The sequence below is a fragment of the Lupinus angustifolius genome, chromosome LG10 (assembly GCF_001865875.1).
Source record: "Lupinus angustifolius cultivar Tanjil chromosome LG10, LupAngTanjil_v1.0, whole genome shotgun sequence".
Lineage (NCBI taxonomy): Eukaryota > Viridiplantae > Streptophyta > Magnoliopsida > Fabales > Fabaceae > Lupinus > Lupinus angustifolius.
The window spans coordinates 1,864,517-1,882,484 of NC_032018.1; the positions used below are offsets into that span (position 1 = coordinate 1,864,517).

The 17,968-nt window shown below is 29.7% G+C and overlaps 2 protein-coding genes across 3 annotated transcripts; one reads left to right on the forward strand and one right to left on the reverse strand.

Moving 5' to 3' along the window:
• On the forward strand, positions 4,251-5,417 carry LOC109357785 (protein YLS9-like). The gene has a single exon (XM_019601833.1). The coding sequence runs from the start codon at positions 4,400-4,402 to the stop codon at positions 5,165-5,167; it is 768 nt and encodes a 255-aa protein (XP_019457378.1). The 5' UTR covers positions 4,251-4,399; the 3' UTR covers positions 5,168-5,417.
• LOC109358682 (protein indeterminate-domain 7-like) lies at positions 11,188-14,554 on the reverse strand. Of its 2 annotated transcripts, XM_019603064.1 has the most exons (4): positions 13,648-14,554; positions 13,148-13,547; positions 11,753-12,299; positions 11,188-11,707 (listed from the first exon to the last, which is right to left on the reverse strand). In XM_019603064.1, exons 1-4 carry the CDS (start codon positions 13,862-13,864, stop codon positions 11,357-11,359), a joined length of 1,515 nt encoding a protein of 504 aa, XP_019458609.1. In that variant the 5' UTR covers positions 13,865-14,554; the 3' UTR covers positions 11,188-11,356. The 2 variants fall into 2 exon arrangements, with proteins under 2 accessions (XP_019458609.1, XP_019458608.1); XM_019603063.1 differs by having other exon boundaries at positions 11,188-12,299.

Genomic DNA, 17,968 nt, shown 5'->3' on the forward strand with positions numbered 1-17,968 from the left:
GTATCTCACCAAGTTAAATAATAATAAAAAAATACTTTTTTCCATTTCCAAATGGTTTGATCACACCAAATCAAAAGAAAGCAGCTCAAAAATATGCATTGAATACATTTGTTAAGGCAAGATTAATATATTAAGGCGTGCTGGTTTCATGATAAGACAATTTATGTAATTTCTGTCCATGTTGATGTTCAATAAAGTTATAAAATAATAATGTGTTAAACCTCAAAAACACATAAAGAACAAAACTAAAATTTTGGCCTTGACCAATAAACCAATGCCGTCCCAATTTCCAGATGCTCAAGAAAACACTGTCCACACCTAATTCTTCTAAATTAAAGCAAAGTTATAATAATATCAATGAAATTCCACCTAATTCTCCTAGTGTGATTATTTCTTGTTAATGACAAAGATATTAATGGAATAGGGAATATAAAATTATGTTCCCTTGGGCTACTTGTAAATTAGATAGGGTTAAGGTCTTGGAAAATTAAATCTTTATATTTCATTAGTTCTGGTCCTATTTGTTTTATAACATTTGCCTCATGCATGTTGCTTATTTTTAAATCCTAGCACACGATTTTCTCTCACACGTAAATCCTATATTTACTCCTATTTGCATTGCCCTCTCGAACCCTGCAAAATATACAAGAAAAATGACATCAAGAAATATGGAATCTGTCATCACAAAAACCATATGAAATTCGTCATTTGAAGAATAACATTCACATACACATAGACATAGTCACAATGGGCAAATAGATTAGCTCAAGTAGTTTTAATATATGTAACAGTTTTTCTTCATAACCAAATATACATTTATTCCAAGATTTAAACTTTTAGACTCTTAGGTCATGCGAGAAGTAACCTTATCAAAGAGCCGAAGTTTAACCTATATATCAGAATCACTTTTGATTATATTAAAAGGAAAAGACAAGAATTTGCAACGGGTGGTAATAACTAATAACAAGCTTACAGATTGCAATTTGCCACGAAGACTTTGCCCTCTAACAAATATTTTAAGGTAACGTCCATTTTTCTTAAACCTTCTTTGAAATGGAAAGTTTTCAAAATACCTACGTAATATCCAAATTCATTGGGGATATAAATTGATGGAATATGCCGATAAATATTGTGGAATAAACATTAAAGGGATAGAATAAAGGACATCATAGTATAGAGATCATTAATGTAACGTATACTACATTTAACGTGTATGTTTTGCTTTGAAGGTTTCTTATAAGTAAGAAACATTTTACTTTAAAATGGGACTATATCCGACAAGACTACTTATTAATTATTACACGGGAGGTTAATGTCTTCTTTTTATTATTATTCATTAGTTGGTAGATGGGTTAAGTTGTGTTTGGATAAGGATATTACAACTTCTTTTTGGTGAATATAAAGATATTACAACTAAAACATGATTATATGTTACTAACAATTGAGAAGAAAAAAAGGAACTTTCCTTTGATACTTCCCTCCTATATTTAAATTGAAGATATAGTTTATTTTCATATACTATCATTTTCTCAACATACAACTACTTTATAATGACTATCTTTTGGTAGATACTCGATCTCATATAAATGTATGGAAAAAATCTATATAGTCACCTTAAATTTTATGTTTTTTTGCAGCTAGCTATCGTAAAATTTTCTCTTAGTTTCCTAATAATTATAATAAAACTTTAATTTTTGGTGAAATTGGTATAATATTAAATTAAAAGTGATAAAATGTTGAAATATACATTTTGTCATAAACGTGCAGCCTTATTATTTCTCTTCTATGTTAGAGTAACCAATTTGTAATATCATAGACATGATCCTAATGAGGAAGTCCATGAAATCATGATTGTCCTACAACATCTGTAATGTAAACCAATGCTTTCATTCTCAATCACAGGTGTTACTTACCACCCTACCTTCATTCTCACTATAACATCAAGTCTCCAATTAGGTATTATTATGTGTGCTTTCATTCTTACTTGTTGGGACATACCCTATGTTTTTTTGGTAATTGTATTTGATTTGTTTCAATTTCTTTATCTCATTGACAAATAATAAAATGTAACACTAGTTACTTTTTTAAGAGGTGACATGAGTTATTAGGAAATAGTGATACTTAAAATGGTTATTGTAGGAGTGTTGAATAGTATTTGTTAACAAATATTTGTTTTTGTATGAGTTTAATATATATGTGCTCACAATGTGTGATATTTTTATATGGCTAATTCATTATTCATAGATTATTATTAACTATTAAATAAAAAAACAACACAAATAATGATATATATATATATATATATATCAAACTCTATTCAAAATACTTGTAGAAATTTACAATTTTTTTTGTAATTTTTCAAACTAAGTTGTAATTCGTTTTTTAAATTTAATTGAACCCACTTCCCTATTGGACAATTTAGCTGAGCTTAATCCCGTCTCATATATGTCGTGGAGCATGTATACGAAGAAAACCCATTCCAACATGAATTCCATGGAGAACAAGTATTTCAAAATTCTTTTGTTTTCAATGATAAAAATATTATCCATCATATTTAAATGATAAATGTATTGTTATATGTTGATTTTTTTTTTAAGGATTTGTCTTAGTTTTAGAGACTAGAGAGTATCTTATTCTAATAAATAATTGGTGAAAATTAAGTAATAGTGCATTAATTATTGTTTAATAATCCAAAAGAGTGATGAGTTTGCAAACTTTGAATATTTTAACCAACAGGTCAACTCTTGCTGTGATTGCTAGTCGGTTGAGTAATTTTTGAAAATGAAATAAAACCGTATCTTAATAATTTCCAACCAATCAAAATATGTAATTAATTTCAGTCATATAATTTATTACATGTCTTCGAAATAAAGCAATAAACAAATTGCTTTCCTTAGACAACTTTAGGAAATATTTAAAAAAGTAAATGATATATCATTTTACTATATCATCTTACTAATCATTATACCTATAAATGGAGGTAATACTTGATTTATCAATAATTGATTTATAAATAATATATGTCACTTTATTATAAGTAGGAAAATATAATAGAATGATATAATATTACTTATTTAAAAATGATAAATCTTAAATGAGTTGACATTAAAATATTATAGAAACATGAAATGATGAATGAGAATAAAGAGTATTTTGAGTAAGTGACTAAGTAGTTATTTGTTTGAGAGTTGGATTTTAGAGATGAAGAAATAAAAAATGAAGATTTGAGTGTTATTTCATAAGTGTATTTTATAGTTTTTAAGCCTTTTTTTTCTCTTTATTTTCTTCTAAAATTCAACTCCTAAACTAACAGTAGAGAGAAAGAGTAATGATGGACCCAACTTAAGGGCATGGGGTTAGAATGTTGTTGTCTACCTCACCTTTCTAAATGGCACCCCACCATCTAACCTTCTTATTCTCCAAATTCAATGTTGATTATAAAAAATATCCAAAAGACTTTTTTAGTTCCTTATTTTAGTTTTAGATTTTAATTTGACCCTTTTAAAATAAATGTCAATTAATCATTTACTTTTTACTATAATTCAATTTTGTCCTTTTGTCATATTTATTGTTTGGACTTTATAGAATATACCAAAATTATCAGTGGATTTTATAGAATATACCAAAATTACCAGTGGCAGAAATCTTTTCCAATCATTCCTAAAGTGAGCTGTGTATTGAAAATTAATTATTGTAGCCGATTCTTCCCATTCTTTCTTATATCTGTCTTCTTATTTTTATCATTTCTCATCATTATATTACTCTAAATTCCAATAGAAAGTCAAAACTTTGATGAGAGATCTCACCAATTATTTAGTACTCCTTGTATTCTTGCTAAAATCTAAAGAAAGGGGGAAACTCATTAATGAGTGCATAAAAAAGTACTCAATAACATTTGCAATATAAAATTGAATTTTATGTGTTTCTTAATAGTATTATTTTGATCACAAGTTATAACACAACTTTAAGTATCTTTGTGTTCCTTAGTTATTAGAGTAGTGTTATTTTGATAACAAGTTATAAGACAACTTTAAGTTGTCCCTTATTTTTTAAAATATTACATGACTTAAAAAACAAAAATAACATAATCAATCATAAGTAACATTATAAAATTAATAAAAAATAGAAAAAAATCATGTGTATTAAACAACAAGAAAACAATATAACAGAAATTACATCCCATTATTTAATCCATAGTTAACCCATAATATCTTTAACTTAACTTGTTCACTCTTTCTTTCCACAAATCCGACCCCTCCCACTTTTCCTTTCAATTTGTTTGTGCCATACCACTTTCTAAAGTATTTCTCTCTTTTTTTCTTTCTTTTCTATTTCCCTTATATACAATCTCTTCATTCACCAACAACATTAATTCACCCAAAAAAAACATAACACCACCATGACAGACAGGGTTTACCCTGCGGCCAGGCCCGCCGTCAATGCCACCGCCAACGGCGGTGCCAACCCATCTTTTCCAGCCACTAAGGCCCAGCTCTACGGCGCCAGCCGCCCCACTTACCGCCCCCAACCCTACCCCCGCCGCCGGAGACGCCGTAGTATCTTCTGCACCATCTGCTGTTGGCTCATCCTCATTATCTTCGTCATCATCCTTCTCATTGGCGCCGCCGGCGCCGTCGTTTATCTCCTATACCGTCCCCACCGCCCTTCCTTCACCGTCACCTCCCTCAAACTCTCGCAATTCAGCCTCACCTCTTCTACCCTCAACTCCAAATTCGACGTCAATGTTACTGCCATAAACCCCAACGATAAAGTGTCCTTCTCATACAACCCCACCACCGTTTCCATCTTCTCCGACGGCGTAGACGTCGGCGACGGTACATTCCCCGGATTCTTCCACGGGGAGAAGAACACGACCGTTTTGAAAGCTTCGATTTTGAGAAGTGGGGTGGCACTGGGAAGTGACGATGCAGCGAAATTGATGAGTAGCATGAAGAGTAAGAGTGGGTTAGCTTTGAAGGTGGAGTTAGCGACGAAAGTGAAGGTTAAGATGGGACAATTAACGACACCTAAGGTTGGAATCAGAGTGGTTTGCGACGGAATTATAGTTACACTTCCCACGGAAAAGAAACCAGCGGTGGGGTCCACTTCGAATGCCAAGTGTAATTTTGATGTTAGGGTCAAGATCTGGAAATGGACCATAGGATGAAGAACATGTTGATGAGGTGTATTCAACGTGCTGTTTTTTTTGTTTTTATTTTCAATTTCTTTATTTTTTTGTTCCTGTCATTTAGTTATTTCCTGCTTTGGTTTTTATTTTTGTTTTGTTTCCTTAAAATTTGTTAATACTCATAAAAAGTCATAATGAATATTTGAATGCTTGTAAATGGCAAGAGATATGGCTGTTAGTGGGGAGCACCTTACGCTTGTTTAGGTTATGTATACTTTTCTATTTGTTTTTTATTTGTTGCACGAAAGTTGTGTTTTCTTTTTTCTATTTTTTATGAATATAATTGTATTCTTTTAATTGATTTGAAGCATTATTTCAACTATTATGCTAATATTGAATTGATTATTCATTATCATTGCATTTCTTTGACGTGAGCGATGTTAAAAGGATAGTTGTTGCAAGTAGAGACGTTATTCAAACATTAAGCACTTTATTAGTAAGTAAAAATATGTAGACTGATGGATTAAAGTTAATTAGCTAATGTGATCGATGATACGTGAAACAGATGAAGGATTAATAATTATTTTCAACTTAATTTTAGTTACGCTGCTACAATTCTATTACATATTTCTTTTATTCGAACTCAAATCAAATTTACTCGTACCAACAAGACATTAATCTTGTGATGTAAGATATCATTGGATCCTTAAATTCATCCACCTACTCCTTAAATTTCCGCATACTTTTGTTTATTCTTTCATTGCTGTTGCCACACTCTTCAGTTTTCCCTACTTCCTAGTCTTCAATTATTGCATTCTTCTTCTCACTGACCATTTCCGAGTGGGATTCTTCACGTTTCAGGTTCTTTTTCATTCTAGGACAAACTCACAAACGAGTTTATTTACCACAACACACCATATTCTTAGTTTACTCATGTTTCTTTTTTTAAACAAATTATGCATGCCTTCTTTCATAATGTCAAAGAAACATGAGTAAAAGACTAATCCCCCCAATCATAATGTCAAAGAGTAATATGACTTAATTGTTGAACTAAGTTGTACGATGATCTAGATACTTCTTCAAAATTGGACATATTAATTTTCAACGTTAAAAGATGAGACATGTGTGGAGCCTAGAATACCCTTTTTTAGTGTTAATAATATCTAATGCACTATGGGTTGAGATTTTATTTCCAATATACCTTCTTTGATCCACTTAGAAAATAGGCTCATTTTTATGCAGATTGGGCTCATTTAGAAGAATGGGGTAGCTGTTTTTGATATTTAGTGTGGGGTGGAGAGAACGTTGAGAAAGAGAGAATGCGTGTTTTGGAGCCCAATAGAACTAGAATTCATGCAGGTCATGGTCGACCTACATAGAGCATAAAAAATTGTTTGATTATGTTATAAAAGTGTCTTGATATTGAATTTCAGCAAGTATTTTTTCGATTTAAATAAGGAAAATGATATATCCTCTTACTAATCATCATACCCACAAAAATATGACATATGTCATAAGGAAATACTTTATATATTGATGATTAGTTTACAAGTGACATATGTTATTTTCTTGTGAGTAGGAGGATAAGTAAGAGAATTTAATAGAAGGATATAACATTACTCTTTAAATAATCCCAGAGTTTTTTGATACGACCCAATGAGGCACAATCTGAATCAAACTAATCGTACTAGATTGGGATCAGAAAATGCACACCCCTTACATGAGATTGTGAAACTTGAAATTTTCAACAAAAATAGCACAATGCAACTTAAATGCTTGTAACAAAATTTGTGATGAAAAATGCTAACCTCTCATATTTGAATATCAAAAGGAAGATATTGTGACTTGAGAAATCAACACCTTTGAGATGATGTTGCATAGAAAAAATTAAAACATAGGCATAGGATGGTAATGATGATGAAGAAAGTGATGGGGCAAGAGTCAAACAGAAAAGTGGCATTATTTTTTATCCAAAGGGGAGGGTGAGTAAGAATCTTTACAGTGACAAGTCAACTAAGATTATGGCCACCATTAAAAAACACAAACAACAAAACAAAACTCATTCAATCATTCTTCCTATTCTTTCAGCTTTTAGAGATACCAACACCATATTGTTATTTTCTAATTAAGACTGGCCACACAAAAAGCAACCTCAACAAAGAACATGATCTAAAACCAACCCAAACAGTAGTAACAGTAGAGGGATATGGTCATGGGGGAATGTGCTTTTTTGTGCTTCATGCTTTATGTAACTATCACATTTCCCTTTCATTTTTCATTGTTTAGCTGTCTCTGCACCTTCATTATGTCCCACTTCAAAATCTCAGATTCTCATCATTTCGAATAGAGAATAAAATATCTCTTTATATCATGACATAACTTATCTTTATAACTTTATATTTAGTTACAAAATATTAATTGAAAATTATGTAACATAAGATGATAAGCCTTTTCTTATCTTTCAATTTATTGAACATACATACAATCAAGCTTGAACCCGAAGGATTTTTGGGGCTTAGGCAAAATTTTGAAAGAGATTTCATATTATGAATTGTCAAATTGTTATATTAATCTTCAAGCTTTTTGAGTAGTATTATGCACATTGATCATTCCCTTCTAATAAATTATCTTCCTTTAAATTTTTGTCTTAGGCTTGTTCTTGATCAGAATTAGAATTATAACTATTTGTATTTTCGATATTATCGATAATTGCATTTTCAGCAGTTGAGCTCGTTTCTATATCTTTTTTTATAAGTAGCAACAAAATTTACAAGAGCACCACGTTGAGATTTCAATTAAATTTCCAACTTTTTTTGCTTCAGTTTTTCAAATCCAGATTCACAGTTTCTATTCGAAATTTTCCTTTGATAATGCACTTGGACTTTTTCAAAAAAATAAAACATGAAGATGAGTATAAAAATGGATAAACAATGAGAGATTTCTTTCTTTCTTTTTGACATAAAGAAAGAATAGGAAATAAAAAAGTTTGAAGTAAATATATATATATTTTATGGTACCTAATGATATGTCAAATACCTAATACATAATTTATGTAAACTAGTAAATAAAGACATATCTTTTAATTGATTAATAAAGAATTAAGTAAACCATAACCAATAATACACTGATTAAGTCACTCTCATTGGCTATTAATGATTCCTTTTCTATCGTTTTCATGTGTAAGACGAAGGCTTACACGACTTTATAAGGAATCGTTGTAGCAGAGTGTTTTGCCTTTGCAAAACCGATGAAAACAAATGTTCCTATACTACTTTCTAAACTTCCTTATTTTATGAATATTCACATACTCTGGCACTCTCTGACCAAACATAACAAATTTTTTTGGGTACAATTAACATTTCTTAAATCTTTTAAACATAATATTTTTTAATTTCTTTTTTTATAATTATTTTTAGTTTGGATTTTTTTCTTAAACTAAGAGGCCCATTTTGATAAAGAATAAATAAATTGAAATACATATAAGTAACAACGTTCATAACCCAAGTGTAATATCTATATATTGTAAGAGTAAAAATTTATATATAGTTATTACATTATTCATTATTTATTTGAATTACATTTTTTAAAGAATCAATAACATTTATTTATAAATCATAAATAATATAATAACAGTATATAAAACTTGTACTCTTTCATTATATACATTAATTCTCGTCTCTACTTCTTATTTGTTAACTCTTTTGTTAGATATTTTATTACATTCATCCCTAGACCTATAATAAATAATTTTATAGTTGAAAATTTATTGTTTTCACTCTCACATTAACCAAATACAAATACGATGGAGAGTGAACTTGTAACTTTTATTTTAACTTTCAATGATAAAAATATCACCCCATTATATTTAAAATATAAAAATAATATATCATACTATTTTTTCCTTTTTCTTTGATGGTAGTCCATTTGCACGCAGCTTCCAAGCACAACGTGACAAACTAGTCCAACTTGTCAATCACAACATGATAGAAAATAAAAATAAAAATATAATATGTATATGTCTGAGTGAAAAGGAAATATCATAAACAAGTTTTTCTTCTTGTATTTCAAAATATAGATGGAAAAATTAGCTAAGGGATACTTTTCTTTTCCCTTCTAAGTTATATATAATTCCTGAAAAATCACAGCAACAAATCTAAACCAAACTAATTGACATGCTTCAATCTACACTAATATTCTCCCCGTCACAACTCAAAGAATACAATGCTTTTTAATGTGTTCATAATGTATATTTATATTTACTTTATTTCATATTCTTACCAGATTTTATTTAGATTTATCTTATCCTTTTCGTACTTATAATTCTGTTATATAAATATGTATGTGAGAAACTTCTAAAAAAAATTCTTTCATTTTAACTAACCTTATATTCACAGCACATGCATACGTCTCCATAATAATGAAACATATATATTCTGATCATATCAATGTTTCTTGCTTCCATGATCATACATGTGTGGCCATGTTTTATTGTTTTCTTTGTGCTGTTAAAGTGCTTGAGCGTCATTTATAAATGATTTATTATTCGAGATAACTTACTTAACTAGCATGATTTTTCAATTTCTCAAAAATTTCAAACTTCAAAGATTAAAAAGAAGAACAAACTTATTTTGATGATCTTGTATCAGTGCACGTTATAAAACCCATACTGTCAAAGATTTATATATAAGTTTTTTTTAAAAGCAAAAATTATAATGTAATAATAATAATAAGCTAAAGAAATATTTTATGTTTTACTACCGCTTTTTAAGTTTGGTGATGATAGAAAATGATTAATGATTGAGTAAAATTGGTAAGTAGGTCAAATTATCACGCAGAGGGAAAATTCCCAACTTTTGGATAAGATTCAGAGCTAAATCATGAGAACATGTCATTAGTTCATAATTAAAGGTTCTTCAGATTTCATCCTTGAGTGGTCCACATAATAATGTATTAAAACTTTAAGCTTATGTATGTAAAATTTGAATAAAATAATATGATTTAATATACTTTGAAACCAAATTAAAAAAAAATGAATAAATATGAGGTAAATTAAATAAGGGTATATTAAAAAATATATATATAAATATGTATTGAAATTTTTAAACGAAATAAAACTTGTATCTCATAGGCTGATGTCAGCTAAATTAACAAGCGATATTGTTTAAGTATTGAATTTCAAAAACATAAAATTAGAATAAAATAAAAAAACTAAAACATCAGAAAAATATGGAAGTGCAAATTAGTTTAGCCTACATAAATTAGTAACAACTAATCTGCATAATTTTTCTCTGCACCAAACACCCTCCCTCTTCACAAAAAATAGTCTTGCATCAATTATTTTCAGGTTATGATTATAAGAGTCTAGTATTTCCAGTACGTGACAATTTATTATTGACTGATAATTTAAAAATCTTTTATACTATTGATGCATAAAAAATTAAACCATTAAAAAATTGTAGCACTCCATTCCAGAAATGGGGAAAATTTGAGTAGCTCTACTATATATTTATTCTTTTTTTTTATTGGCAAAAGAAGATTATATTAATAAAAGATAATTACAAAGGAAAAAAATAAAAAATGAAGCAAAACAATGAAAATTTATTCTTATTATTATTTGGATATGTTATTGTTATATTATAAATATATAAACAAAAATCATGCTTTCAAAGAATCATGAGTAATTATTAAGGTGCTTAAAGGATCAGATATTTTTAATAATGTGATAATTCATAGAGAACTAATTAATAATGTAAAAACTGTTTACATTCATAGTGTGCGTCGCTTTGTCAGGTCATTTTTTACATTTATATATTTTTTTTTCATAATTATCTAATCATTATTTTTTACAAAGTAAAAAATGACTAATAATTTTACAGTATGTCTGAAAAAAGTTTGGAAAATGGGAAATATATATGTGACTTGTTAAATAAATTAAAAAGTTGTCTTGATGGATAAGTAGACAATATCATCGTGTAATTACTTTTGCTACACATCCAATTTGATTAAATTTTGATGGACATAATAACCTCGATAAGGGTTACCATATAGGCTACCATTAATTAATCTATAAACATATTGAAATTGCATTAATATATAGAAATTAAAGTTTAAGAACATTAAGGAATGAAAATGGGATTATGAAGGTCCTTCCCTTTGGGAAAACTTAAATTAAAAAGGAAAATAAAATCTATATATATGAGAGGGAAATTCCACTTACATATATAAGAGCTAACCTTGCCACGGTTTTTGGGATTGGTTTTGTTGATCATGAGAAGTAGAAGAGTTCATGCAGTTTCCAATGCCAGCAATGGTGAAAAAATCACTATGAGAGAGAGGTCTAAGACTCAAGAAATCTCTTGTCATGGCTTCATTTCCTCCTCCATCATCACCATTGTTTGTTTTTGGAATGATAGCATCATCTTTGTTTGAGTTGAGAATACCTCCAAAAGCATCCTCAAAAGAAGTTCCTTCAAACATAACATGATGAAGGAAAGATGATTGAGAAACACTGGCAGTGTTGGTGGTGGTAGTAGTCACGTGATCTTGATGAGAGGACAAGTTCAAACCAAAGTTGTTGTTACTACCACTGTTTGAAATGTTATCATTATTGTTGTTGTTGTTGTTGTTGCCATTGGTAGAAGATGTCACGTGAGGCTGCATGTGGGGCCTCATAATGGGTTGTGACTGTGAGGAACAAAGCTTGCTCATGGTTGCACCCATTTGAGCTGCTTTTTGAAGCAAAGCTGTAGCTGACATGTTTGGGGAAGAAACAGGCACAGCTGGAAGAAGATGAGTGGGACCAAGACTACTAGGGTTAGGGTTTTGAGTTTCATGGAGGTTGCTTAGATCTTGATGATGATGTTGTTGATCATGGGAAAAGATTGATGAGGTGGAAGAGAGATGAAGAGGGTTGTTGTTGTTGTTGTGACTTTGTGGGCCAAGCCATTGGGGCATTATTTGAGGACTTATTAGGCTAAAACTTTGTTGCTCTTTTTTCAAAGGAAAAATATTATTAGTGGCATGAATATTATTGTCTTGATCATGTGTTTGGAGATTAATGTGATGGGAGGGTTGAAGAAGTGATGAATGGTGTTGGTTGGGTATGCCTTCTCTTGCACTCTCCTCAGCCAATGCATCACAGAAAGCTCTATGGGTTATGAAACTGTCCCTCCTGAAACACATAAAATAAAACAAAACAAAACAGACCATAACACTCACAAAACAACAAAACCAAAAAAGTCACTTGAGTGCTCAACAGTTCAAGAATATACTGAGCCTCTTTCTCTCTCTTCATGCATCACATCTATTTTTAGTGTCTGTGAGTGCTTAAAGACAAAAATTCATATTAGAGACAGCCTGTGCATTAAAACTTTTCCATAGTAAGAATATGCATGTGAGTATAGTCTATAGCTAGGTGCTATGTATCAATATAATCAACTTTTGTTTTCTTCTCCTCTTCATATTATTTTCTCCAATGTAGGGAAAATGGTAAGTGGTAACAATATTTTAAATTTTAGCTATGATTATTGATGTAGAAATTTAAAAAATCATACTGTTCTTGACAATACAAATTATATGTTCAGTGGCCAAAAATTGTGATTGCAAAAATATTATAGAAATAAAATTTCAATTTAAATCTTGATCAGTAAGACTATGATTTTTTTATAAGGGTTTTCCTATATATCAAGTGTTTTGCTAATAACAATTATTTAAAATAGTTTTCTTTCACATAAAAAAAATGAAGTTTCTGTTAAAATAATCATATGAAAAAATTAAATACATTAAAATTGAGAAAAAAATTCTACTTTTCTTATACAACTTGTTATATTGAATTATTTAACAATAGTTATTATTGTTAGAATTAGAACACCAAACAAAAGTTTGATGTGAATTTGAGTCAACCTCGGATTGAAATTACTAGCTTCATAAATGAATGATGCTGACTATGGTGTTTTGTGAAGTTCAGGCTTGAATTGAACAATATCATTGATTTGTAATGAGTTCAGAGATGTTAGTTACCTTGAGAAGAGGGTTCCACAGTCACATCTGTACTCTCTTGTGCCACATGTCTTTGAATGAGCTTTCCAATCTGATTGAACTGCATACTTCTTTGAACATTTATCACATTTCCATTTCTTCTCACCATGCTTTCTACTGAAGTGTTTTTTTATTCCAGTTAAATCTCCCAAAGCCCTTGATGGGTCATGGTGCACACAACTTGGTTCTGGACACACATAAACCTTCTTCCTTATTATATCTTTGTTTGTTCTCTGCTTCAGCTTCCATGGTAAATTGTGCCCTCTTCTGTGTAGTTGAAGATTTTGGTCTCTTTGAAATCCCTTGTTACAGATCTCACATATGAACCTATTTGTTGCCATAAGAGTCTTTGGAGACAAAGCTATAACTTCAGAATCTGGGTCTAAATAAACCAACAACAAAAAGTTATGCACATATAATGCAAAAACCAATTTTTTAGTAAGCAAAAAATAAATGATAGAGTTTGAATAGTGATATGAAACCTGGGTTTCCAGGAAGGTTTCTCTTTCTTTTTGCTTGAGGCTGAGCTTGAGAACTTTGTGGTGGAGCTAAGTATGGTTGTTGTTGACTGTAATTACTACTATTACCAATTTCAGTTCTTGTTCCTGAAGAAGCACTAGCTTCACCAGATGCAGAAGTCAAGTTAGACATATTTTCCTCCACTAGTAACTGTTGTTGGAACATCAAACCATCCATCATCTTTTCTTATGCTTGGAAATTTTTTGAATCCTAAGTATGTAACATAGGCAATAGATCTTGGTCTTTTGTGTGTTCCAAGGCTTGGTTCTGGGATCTAAGGACAAAACTTACCCAAAATAGAAAAGAAAAGAAGCTTGACTATGTATATAGCCCTATACAGGTCTATAGCACAGACTGAACTGGTAAGAGAAAGAACAGAACAGGTGAACAAAGATACAAAATTGATATACAACTCAGAAGTAGACTTTGAAATCACACATCAGATGTAAATAAAAGTAAACAACAATAGCTAGCAAGTACTATATTTAAACTTCGATTATTTCTTCTTCTTCTTCTACTTGTTTGGCACCAACCTAAGAGACAATTTTTGTTTAGTTTTTGTGAGAGCAGAAGAAACAAAACAAGAGAGTGATAATAAAAGAGAAGGTGAAGGAGCTGAAACCAGATGCTTTATTTAGTGTAGCTACTTTTCTCCTTCATGGTTTAGAAAACCATGGTTGATAGTAATAACAAGAAAAACATGTGATAGACACACAAATATGAACAAAAATATGGACTAAGTTGTTCAAAACTGAGAGAGAGAGAGAGAGAGAGAAAGAGAGAGAGAGATGAGATGAGTGAGGAAGGGATTCCTTCTGTACCACAAGCCAGAGGGGGGAACCCTACGGCTAACTCTGACGTAGCAGTTTCTGTCTACTGGAGAGTCCAGTACTGGATTTTAAGGGGAAACAATAAATATAATTTATTTTATTAAAAAATGAGTTAAAATTAGGACTGTTGGATTTTTATTTTTGTCACGTGTAATGATCTTAACATGGTAATGGACTCTCCAGTAATGGAGAGGATACAAATTCACATATATATATCTTTTCTTTAGTATTAGTTGTATATTTTTGGCTTTTGTAAAAGTTAAGTTTTTTTGCTATAAAACTTTTGTTTAAATAATACTCACTCTACTTGCCTTTCACTTGTCTCGTAAAGTAAGCAGAAAAGGGATGGAAAAGCATCTATGTAAAAAAGAGAGTATCATTTGTGTATTCAGATAGGCATGTAGAAATGTAGAATATACATAGTCATGGACAGAGAAGGATATATAGAGAAAAAAGTTCACTACCTTCTATCCTGTTATGTAAAATAAAATGACCATACTTATATATATATTGGGATCTTATATATTATTATTATACAATAAGCACCATTTTTTAAGACTTTAACACAAAAGCCAGTAGAATTCCCTCCATTTGCCTCTATTTCTTTTCTTTTTTCTTCTTCTCTACTTCTCTATATTTTATTTTGAAAATACAATATATTGATCATAATTTTAGTTATTATAAAGAAATAACTTATCTTCTTATATCAGTATATAATTCGCGTTTATACTTTGTTACAAGGTTCATTTCATTAATGCCTATAAAAAAAGCTGAAATTTCTGACAGATTTTGCATGGTTCTTCCAATTAAAGTAGAAACAAATGGGTTTTGTTAGGTTATGGATCTACAAAGGCAAAGCTGCCCCATTTTCTTATTATTACCACTGTATCATAGACGAAAACAACTTTTGTTGTCCTTGTCATTTTCATTTCATAATGGTCATTATTATTATTTAAAAAAATAATTAAAGATGCTATTAACCTCATTTTCAAGCATCTAATTCGACACTCGTACACAGGCTAAGGTTGCTTTGCAAGTAATTATGCTTAAGTTGACTCCACAGTCAATAATTGCAAAAACTTGTGACCCTTTTTTAACAGAATTTTTTACTTCAACGTGAATGTGTGTTTAAGTTATTGATTCAATGGCTGAAAGCCAGAATCTAATTTTGTTTTATTCCTTTCTTATTCCGTGCATTAGAATTAAAGTTGTGACTCATGATGTGAATTTTTCAATGATTGAACATTGGACTTTTCAACTTGAAACATCATGATTTAATTTTCCATGTGAAAAAAAAAAACTTGTAGGCCGAAAGTGCTTTCATAGTGTTTCATAAACAGATCTGGTGAATATTGCTCAAGTATATGAAGCTTGAAATTTTGTAAATGCATGTTTTCAGTGTTTCATAAATCACAACTTTAGCATATAATTAAAATACAATATCCTCGCCAAAAAATACAATAATATCATGAATTAGTAGTATAAGGTATATATTTGACATGAATGTTTTGTTGGTCACAACTACTTTAGTTTATAAGCTAGTTGTAATTTATTAACTAGTTAGTTGAATTAAAACTGTTTGATAAGATTTATCAATAAGCTAGATTATTAATATGAAATGACATAAACTTCTACACCCCATAAACTATTTCAACTAGCTTATTAAATAGGAGTTTACAAGTTTATAGTTTACCTTTCTCTTCTTTTTTATCATCAAATATTAGTATGTTAGTATTTATTATGGGCGAGACTTGAACTCCCAACCTCCTTCACTTTACTATTAACCATCAAACCATTTTAAAACTCCTTTTTTTTTTTAAATTTACTGGGTGAGGCTCAAACCCACAACTTCTTTTACTCCATTTCTTAAACATTTCCACCTTAACCATTAGACCACCTTATAACTCACAAATTTATAGTTTACTTGAAAAAGCTTAACCTTCAAGGAGTAGCTAAGTGCATGCGTGTGCAGAAGCTGAGTTAGAATTTTACACAGATTTTTATTATAGAGTTGCTTTTTACCACAACAATATCCAAAGATAAATTACTTTACTTTAATTTTAATATTAATTAAAATCAATTTAAAAAATCGAAGTTTATCTAAAATCACATTTTGGTTATGATGCTTACCTATGGTTTTACATATATTACAATTTGATTACCATAAGAATATATCTTATTATTGTAATTAATATTTGCAATATTTAATGAGGATGTGGGTACAGCATAACAACCCTTGTTTTTCTGTTTGTTTATAATTCGATGAGGTTGTGTTGCATGCACAATGCATACCTGTAAAAAAAATTGATAATAGAAAATAATTTTTCTATGTAATTATCTTGTTTTATTCCTCAATGATCAATGTTTTGAAAATTGGATCCAAGTCTCAATATGCTCTCCCAGCTCATCCATGCCATTAAAATAATATTTACTGTAAAACAAAAGAACACAGATGAATGCATGCAATAGTATTATTATAAGACATGTGGCATAAAGTATCCATCATAATTTGTAAATAATGTAACAATCAATTTCTTTCTTTTTAATAAAATGGAGAACCATTTAGCTTAAAATGTCTCATATATGTCAGTTCCAATAAAGAAGATATAATTAATGGCAAATATGCATCTTCAATATTATAAATGTTGAGCAATAAATAGTATGCTTAGTTTCTCATTTTGTTTTATTTTATTCTTTATGAGCTCTGCTAAAACTAGAAAATAGGTCAAATTTTGGAGTCAAGTCACATGCTATCAGAACTGTCTTTGGGATAGTAGACAAAATTTCATAATCATATTTCATATATTAACAAGGACAATCATCGCAAAATTTTGATGTTTGGTATGTTTACGGGGAATCAAATTTTATAAAATAATATTAAAATAGTAACTTTTGTTTTTATTATTTTTGTTTTTGTGATTTTTGTTTTAATTGAATGAGACTAATTAGTTTATGACATAAATACAAACATGTGATCCTTATACTATTAAAAATAGCATCATAAAGTTGAAAACATTCTCCTAATAAGCTTTCTAAAATTGTAAAAAATGGTCCATAATAGTAACTTTTTATAGCAACCATAATTGAATTATTTTTCTTAGATTAAGATGAATTTCAAAAAATAATTAATGTATCAAATTAAATACCATTTTGGTCAGTACCTGCATAATCATGTCCCACATGACATTTTTTGCTTAGTATATTAAAGGTTGAAACCAAATGTTAGTTTTAAAAGTCTAGTTGTATCAATCACTACAATTGTAATTCAAATTATCACTATAATATAAATCACAGGTAAAGGTTATTACTTTTTGTACCGCCAATTAAACAGCGTTAAACTCATTTTATATACTAATCTTAAATGTGTATGTCACATCATATTCTACTATATTAGTAACATTAGTTGATTACAATGATTCAGTGAACACTTACCACGAAAATCAACACCGAACAG

What these genes read in the sequence shown, in the direction of transcription:
- LOC109358682 (XM_019603063.1), bottom strand. Translation starts at nt 13,864, where the DNA reads ATGATGGATGGTTTGATGTTCCAACAACAGTTACTAGTGGAGGAAAAT. An exon ending in AAACCTTCCTGGAAACCCAG is followed by an intron (nt 13,548 to 13,647) that starts GTTTCATATCAC and finishes TGGTTTATTTAG; the next exon opens with ACCCAGATTCTGAAGTTATA. An exon ending in TGTGGAACCCTCTTCTCAAG is followed by an intron (nt 12,300 to 13,147) that starts GTAACTAACATC and finishes TATGTGTTTCAG; the next exon opens with GAGGGACAGTTTCATAACCC.
- LOC109357785 (XM_019601833.1), top strand. Translation starts at nt 4,400, where the DNA reads ATGACAGACAGGGTTTACCCTGCGGCCAGGCCCGCCGTCAATGCCACC.